This window comes from Oryza brachyantha, chromosome 6 (genome assembly GCF_000231095.2).
Source record: "Oryza brachyantha chromosome 6, ObraRS2, whole genome shotgun sequence".
Lineage (NCBI taxonomy): Eukaryota > Viridiplantae > Streptophyta > Magnoliopsida > Poales > Poaceae > Oryza > Oryza brachyantha.
Genome location: NC_023168.2, coordinates 19,457,738 through 19,466,175, shown reverse-complemented (window position 1 = coordinate 19,466,175; position 8,438 = coordinate 19,457,738). Strand labels below are relative to the sequence as shown.

General features: G+C 42.6%; 1 protein-coding gene across 1 annotated transcript; it reads left to right on the top strand.

Moving 5' to 3' along the window:
• The first annotated feature begins 6,980 nt into the window (after positions 1–6,980).
• Positions 6,981–8,062, top strand: LOC121054763 (auxin-responsive protein SAUR71-like). The gene has a single exon (XM_040525387.1). The coding sequence runs from the start codon at positions 7,079–7,081 to the stop codon at positions 7,502–7,504; it is 426 nt and encodes a 141-aa protein (XP_040381321.1). The 5' UTR covers positions 6,981–7,078; the 3' UTR covers positions 7,505–8,062.
• Positions 8,063–8,438: the final 376 nt, after the last annotated feature.

Genomic DNA, 8,438 nt, shown 5'->3' with positions numbered 1-8,438 from the left:
CCTTATATTTAAAAATTTACTAGTACGAAGTAATTGTATTAAAGTTTTAAAATATGAAAGATATTTTAGGTTTTATGATTTTCTATTGGCTAAAAATGTTCTTTTAGCCATGGCACAACACCCCGTACGTACGAGCACCGTACACGTACTTGGGCGCAGCAGTTGCATTGGCCAAAAGTGACAGTACAGAAACACTAGGAGTAGTAGGGTTGGTCTTGGCAGCGCTCGAGTACGTGCCGTATCCGAGCGGCTTGTCGACGAAATCTTGGACGCATCGAACCTCAAACGCCGCCCGGTGGACCGCGGCCGCATCGGCAGCCGCGCCGCTTTCTGCAGCAACGAGAGTCCCCCGCTCCTCTCATCACTTGGATCGATTCGTCAGGTTCAGAAGCCGTGCGAACAACCGTCTCTCCCAAGCGGCACAACACGTGGACGCCATCATGGACGGACGACACACATCGTGGTTAGATTCAAGCGATTACTCTCTTTTCTCTCTCCCTTCTTTTTCTTTCTTCCCTATCTGCGCCCGTGACGGCCTCCTCAAAATTCCACAAGCCTACGAAACGATCCACGGACTAGGGTAGGTAACTGTGCCGCCATTTCAAAGTACTGTCATCACATTTTCTTTTATAGTTATACATATTAGACAAAATATATTTTTTATTTATAAGTTATTTTCATTTTTAAATATACCGCGTGAAAAAACAAAACCATCACCCCTGGGCCATGGCTGCTCTTTCCTCTGGCATTCAAACCTTGCTGTAGAGTCAAATTCCAATTACATTTCAAAATTTCCAGAACGAAATTGCTCTGAACTGCGTGTAGAGAGCAGGGGGATTGATGGCACGCACGGACCGACGGTCGGGGGAGTGGCATGTGGACCCACCTGGCATAGTCACTTGCTGTTTGGAGGCCGGCAAGGGGCAGGGCCCACCGGGTCGAGCGGACAACGGAGGGCCCGGTAGCAATAGGGGTTGTTGGCGCGGTTAAAAACTCTGGCGTCTGTGCGTACGGACATGGGAGCACGACTATGCTCTGGGTGACACATGACACTACTCTCGTGCTTCTCATCGTGATCTCTACTGTTTCTGGGTGACTTTACTACTATACTACTAAGAGCGTTCAGTTTGTATTTTTTTAAAAAAAAGTTAATTAGATCCATATCATTATAAATTTGCAAGTTTTAAAATATACCATTACAATTCGACTAATTGTAAAAATGTCATTATAATTTCAGAACCATTAGATATATGCCACTCCATACCTTTTGGGTGTATTTTTTGAACTATATTGTCCATATATTGTTTACTGTGACGTTGGCATGTGCAAATAGTAATTTGGTCCAAAAATGGCATATCTGAAATAGTTCTAAAATTATAATGGCATATATAATTAGTCGAATTGTAATGTCATATTTCAAAACTGGCAAAATTATAATGGCATGTATCTAATTAACCCTTTAAAAAACATCACATCAGATATACGGACATACATTGGAAGTATTAAACGTAATCTAATTATAGAATAGATTACAGATTTCGCTAGGAAACCGCGAGACGAATCTTTTGAGTCTAATTAATATGTCATTAGCACATGTAGGTTACGGTAGCACTTATGGCTAATCACGTACTAATTAGGCTCAAAACATTTTGTCTCACGATTTTACTATAACCGTGTAATTAGTTTTAATGTGTGCTCTATTTAGGTGTCTAAAAAATTTGATGTGATATTTTTGGAAAATATTTTGGGAACTAAACAGGGCGTAATAAATATGGCCAGTAAGTTAGCTATATTTTTCTTGTAGCCTTCTCTCAGCCCGTATACAGTAGTTAGCTGTTTATAATTAATACAAAGTTCATGTATTTCTCTCACAGAGTCTCTTTGGTTTTTGTACTACAGCTGACTATAAACTTATATACCGCTTCTATTCTCTCCTCATATCTCTCTTTCGTCTCAGCATTCAGCCGGCTTATATTGAGATAAAAACTACTATATGTGTTGATAGATGAAATGGATATGAGTAAGATGTCAAGTAGGTATAAAATAAAAATAATTTAGAAAAAAGTATATGATCGAATGTTACTTGTAGTCTCATTCAAATATTATATATATGCTTACATTTTGGCGGGGTCGGGGGGGGGGGGGGGGGGTTGTAGATTTTTTTACAGAGCCTGAATGAGTACGGACGAATATTGTCCGTCAATGGTGTTCGATGAGGTCAACTGGTCAACTGCAGGAACAGGTACCTAGATAGCCTACCTGACATGTTATGCGGCGCCACATGATGCTCGGACTTTAGCAAGCGCGCGAAAAGTCATCATCTATGCGTCACAGTGTCGAGTCCTCTTCCAACGAGTTCAAAAAAAAATAGCCGACTGACTCTAAATTATTTATAGTCAATTTATGTAATAATTACCTACAAAATATATATCACTCTGTTCTATATGTCATATACATATATGTCATATATACATTGTGTCTTGAAGTCCATATTGCAGTTACAAATTTCCCTCTTCTCTCTTATCTCCTTAAAATACGTTTATAGCTACTCTTACTAGAGTAATATTCCCTGTTTGATGCTGTTGACTTTTTATATATGTTTGTCTATTTGTCTTATTCAAATAATTACATAATTATTAATTATTTTTATATCATTTTATTTATGGTTAAATATACTTTTATGTATCTTTACATATTTTTAAAAAGTAAATAACACGAATAGTCAAACATGTATAATAAAGTCAATGACGTGGGACAGAGAGACTATAAGGTATTATGTATTTTTTAAAAATATTATAAAAGAGCAACATCACTATAAGTCATATGATAAAAGGATGATATATGCGGAAGATAAAATTATACAAAAGTTAGATTGGTGTAAGATACAAATTGTAGGTAAACAACCAAGTAGCATAAAAATTAATTGATGGATAAATGATAATAAAATGAGAAAAAAATCAAATGAGAAGTTATTGCTGAGGTAAATAGAATGATTATATTTTAATATAAAATTAAAAACTAATAATAATTATATTTTGGGAATGAAATACTAACTTTATCTGGTCCACTGGAAATCCATTCAACACATGCATAATGTTCTTCGGTCGATCGATGGATACACGTTTTCATGTGTTGACACCACAGCCGGCCGCCTTTATTGCCACGAGCGAATTAATTAAATGACAGACCAAATGTGTGTTATAGTTTCCAAACACTCAAAAGTGTCATTTATATTCTGCTTGCAGCGCATGGCATGCATGTTTAATTAGCTGCTTAATTACATCGTGCGTGTTGCGTTGCTAGCTTAATCTCTAAAACGAAGTCATCCGACAGCTGGGCAATCGAGAGAGATAGCTGCTGCAGCTGCACTGTGGACAGTTGCGTGTGTGCGCAACGACGATGGATGGATATATGGGGATCGAGTTGGCACTACTGTTGCTGAATCTCATCGACGACGCCAGATTTGTCATCGACGATCGATCGATCAACCCCAACTCTCACGGCACGCCATGTGCTCGTGCCATATATCCATACATATGTGTTGCCAATTAGTTAATTTCCTCGTCACAATTGCATGGAAATTAAGGGGCATGGCATGTGTACTTGTTACGTCGTCAATTAATCAGCTCTCTGCCAAACCTAACCAAAGCCGTCGCAAAACATGTAGGGAGTCGAAGAAGAAAACGTGCCATGAGATGAGACGGCCGTACGACGTCGATCGATCGTGCCTAGTGCCTACGTACCTGCCGCCGCCGAATCATAGTCAAAACCATGGAAAATCATGCGTCCCGTGCCGTTCTCACTTATCACAAGAGACAGAAAGAGAGATCGAGAAAGATAGTCTGCCTTTTTAAACTATCTTTCTTAGCTTTTCTTTACATTTTACGTAATTTTTTCGAACTACCAAATAGTATTTTTTAGATAAGTTCTTATATGAGTTCATTCTCTCACCATTTGAAAATAGATTTTTAAAATTAATTATGTCATTTACACAATCTGGGTTTCTCTATATTTACTAGTACGTATATCATGTATATATTTTGTATATGTGTCTAGACAAAATTAAAAGTCTTACAATATGGAAGAGAGAAAATAATTACCACAAAAATTATATATTTTTAATCTTTAGCTAAAAAGAATATTGACATAATAGTTGTCTCATATTGTCACATGGCAATGCGAGATCTTGTTTATTTGTTCTTAGTCTCTTGGATCAATCGAGCACATGGCAATCAGCAATTAATCTTCTGTTCATGCACGACATCTGTAGTCCAAATTAAGTGTGACGATAGGGCAGGAGGACGGGTCGTCGAATCTAGTGAGCCTTCCAAACACAATGCTTGGCTACTTGTGGAAAAAAAACGGCCTCCAAAACGTGCTGATCACCCAATCGATCGATCGCACGACTGTTTGATACGCTGATGACATTTTCTGCGTGCATGGCTATATATCCCTCGACCAACTTTGCACTATAAATGTTTCTATCGACCGAGGAACATGCCTTTTCATGGATATCTCGTAAAAGTACTCGTGCATGCGATGTATGTGCAAACGTACGCTACTGCGAAATAGGATATCACAAGCTAACTAGCTAAGCACCACGTAGGCACACACATATTGTTTGAACAGATCGAGGCTAGCTGCCTCCGTCGCAAAATATAATAGTTTTTAGAGCGAAATTAAGAAAGTAAGTGAAAATAATTGGATGAAAATTTATGATTGGTTAATTAAGAAGAAAATGTGGGTGAACAAATTTAAAGGACACCGAGATAATATATGTCGAGAAATAACTTCATTTTGAAACGAAGGATTGACGAATGAAAAAATTTTATGAGAGAGGGGTTAGCTAGAGAATATGCTGTCGATACGTATAGTTAGGTTTGCTTTGGTTAATTGGGCATGTCCTTCGCACGCGTGTGATGATGTGTTACACTGGTACTAGGCTGTTTTCACGCGTGCAGTACGTACACAGTGACCTCCATTCATACAGCATGCATCATGATTCTTCCACACACGTCCGCAATGAACAGATTTTTTTTTCAGACTTTGTGTAGCTGCTGGCGCAGCATGCAATAGTGTGCTCAACTGCATCCAGATAACACATTTTTTGTTGCAAAATAATATTCATTTTGTTCCTAAATAAATTCATCTATCAAGTTTAAGTAAAAAAAATGAATTTATTGTGGAGAGGAGGAAGTAGAAAAATATGTACATCCCAATCTCTACTTACAGATACACTACCAACTCGGAAAACACAGCTGAACATGAAGATGTAACGGGACAAAATCCAAAATCCAAAAATCTATAGAAATCCAGTACAAACCCTACAAAATTGTAAAAGAAAAAACATTCTCTCCATTCGCTTGTTGAGCTCAAAAATCTATCTTTCAAATTTCACGCCTATTGTTTTGCACACGCACCCCTACAATATTAATTTCTGTATTTTTTTATTCTCTGATTTGAAAATCCTGCCAACTAAACAAGCACTACAATTAGATCGATTAGTTCTTCTATTTTTTCTTTATGTCACATGTTCATACTGTCAAGAAAATTTGAACAAAGTCCACACTCATGGCTGGTCGTGGGTATATCCGACCAAAAGGAGAAGGCTAGCGCTCAAACCGGTGGCCTCTCTCTCTCTCTCTCTCTCCTCCATGTGCCAGGTCAGTAGGTGGGGCCCACGTGACCAGCGTCCCCCCCACCGATTCGCGCACCGTACGACCGGCGCTACGGAAGCGGCCGGACTGGCACGGTCTCACGGAGTGACGCGAAAAAGAAGCGGTCCCGACCCGACCCGGTCGGTCCGGTCTGGGCCCGGCCGGAGAAAAACCGGTCGCTGCAGTGAAGCCCCCCGGGCCGGGCCCACCCCACCGGCTTGTTGCCGCGCCTGTACGGTACCCTCCGCGTACACGTACGGTACGCGCACTTGTACCTCCACCCTAGCGATGTTCCCCTTCCGCCGCTTTCGCTACGCTTACACGCTCATCGTCCCTCGCGTTTGTATCCGTCGGTATAATTTTCTCTCTTCATCCATGGCGTTAGGGTTTTGAAATCTCAATGGGTTTGATATGACCCCATGAATTAAGCTTATTTTGTATAATCTAAAAATGCATATATATATCACCTATGTTTTGTTAAAGTATATATATCATCTATGTTTCAAATCATTACGATCTCTCCACGATCTATATGGTGCTGATATGGCATGGCACTTTAACGCCGATCACATCAAAGACATAGCCCGTGATAATTCAAGATTTATATGACAATGTTTAATAAGTTCTGAGATACAGCTGTATAATCAAAGAATATATGACCATGCGAACAGGTATATATACCAATTGTACATTTTACTCTACTATACTCCGGATTTAACTGCTTGATAAATGGGTATTATTAGTGCAATCGAGAGAAATAAAGTCAACAAAAATGACAGCACCGTCGGTAAAACTGGGATGCGTACCCAAACTACCAAATCAGCTGCACAAAATATATTAGGCCTTGTGTAGTTCCCAATTTTTTTTCTAAAAACATCATATCGAATCTTTGAACACCTAAATAAAGCATTAAACATAGATGAAAAAAAACTAATTGCACAGTTACGAAAGAAATCTTGAGACGAATCTTTTGACCCTAATTAGTCCATAATTAGCCATAAGTGCTACAGTAACCAGCATGTGTTAATGACGGATTAATTATGCTCAAAAGATTATCTCGCGGTTTCTAGGCTAGCCGTGAAATTCGTTTTTTCATTCGTGTCTAAAAACCTCTTCCGACATCCGGTCAAACATTTGACGCCCAAAAATTTTTTCAATCTAAACGTCAACGCGATCCATGCCGGACAAAAAAAATTCGCTAATGCCCTGGAGAAAAAAAATAAATCGAGAAAAGATTAGGCAACTGATACTAACTCCCGTCTCTTCCGTTATATAAGGAGCCATGGCCACCACCCCAGTACAAACACCTTGCGTCCTCTCCAACTGTACTCTACCTCCGCCTCCCTCTGGCCATTGCCAAGGCTCTCCAGGGTCTACGGCGTTGCAGGCGGAAGCGAAGCAAAGGCAGCGCGATAGCGACCATGAAGCGTCTCCTCAGGCGCCTCTCCCGCGTGGCCGCGGCCGACGCCTGCGCCGCCGCCGCCGCCGGGTACCAGCCCCTCCGGCCGGAGGGGGCGGTGGCGGCGCCGAAGATGTCCGCGTCGTCGGCGTCCTGCGCCGGCGCGAGGCGGCTGGGCTGCGGCGCGCGGGTGCCGGAGGGGCACGTGCCGGTGTGCGTCGGCGAGGAGGGCGGGCCCGTGGAGCGCTACGCGGTGCGGACGGACCTTCTCGGCCAGCCGGCGTTCGCGGCGCTGCTCCGCCGTGCCGCCCAGGAGTACGGCTACGGCCACCCGGGAGCCCTCCGCATCCCCTGCACCGTCGCCGACTTCCGCCACCTCCTCCTCCACATCGCCTCCGCCGCCGACCACCACTCCGACGACGACGACGACGGCGTCCTCGCCTACTAGAATCCCCCATCCCCTCCTCTCCCCGTTTTCTCCTTGCTCGCGGTAAAATCTTTTTACCCATCGAGGGCATACTTGTAATTTGCCCCAGGGTAAAACGGTAAATCCGCAGCGCCAATTGCTTCCGCTGCTGGCATTTTACTGACCTACCCCTGCGTGGGTGCGTGTAAATAGGGAGGCCTAACTCCACCTCCGAATGGGTTGGTGGAGGGTAGGACGGGGATTTCGCCGCATTTTCTCCTGCAGCTCAAATTTTTTTAGCACCTGCTGTTTGGTGGGAATTAGGGGATATTTTTTTGTGTTCTTCTTCTTCTCCATTTGGGGTTCCATCTAGATCTAGCTCTAGCTGTTGTAATGCTAGCTAGTGGTAATGCATTATTTGCTCTTGTTTTTTGTTTTTTTTTGGGCTAGGGATTTGAGGTGTTGAGATGATGATACATGTAAGCCAAAAGGCTAATCTCATGTGAAATGGCTCAACTTGCGAATGCAAAATCGATCTTTTGTTAAGCTCCAAGATCTGGGGGAATCAGCAATGCCGTGCGTTCTTTTTTTTTTGCCTGTGTGTGTTCGGTTAATTTTCATCCGCTACATTTCGAACACCAGACGTTCTTGACAGTAGCAGCCATTCTGTGTTTTCTGAATTCCAACTCTCTGTTGCCGGCTCGCCGTCGGCAACACTTCCGGCGAGCGTTGACGGGGGAATACCAGCTGAGGGGGAAGCGAGCAGGTGAAGAAGCAACGATGGCGATGCGTGCGGACTTCGCGGTGGGAATCACGGCCACTGGCAGTAGTGGCGGCGCAGTGGTTGCCGTCGTCCCCGTCAGAGGGCAGCAGCTTGTCTTCTTCAGATCAGAGCAGTGTGGTTGACTGTTCCGTAGTCCGTACCACTATCAACTTGTACTAAGCTTTGGATCGTGGTGCAGAATGGAGTGAAGAG

Coding starts and splice junctions, on each gene's coding strand:
- LOC121054763 (XM_040525387.1), top strand. CDS start 7,079: ATGAAGCGTCTCCTCAGGCGCCTCTCCCGCGTGGCCGCGGCCGACGCC.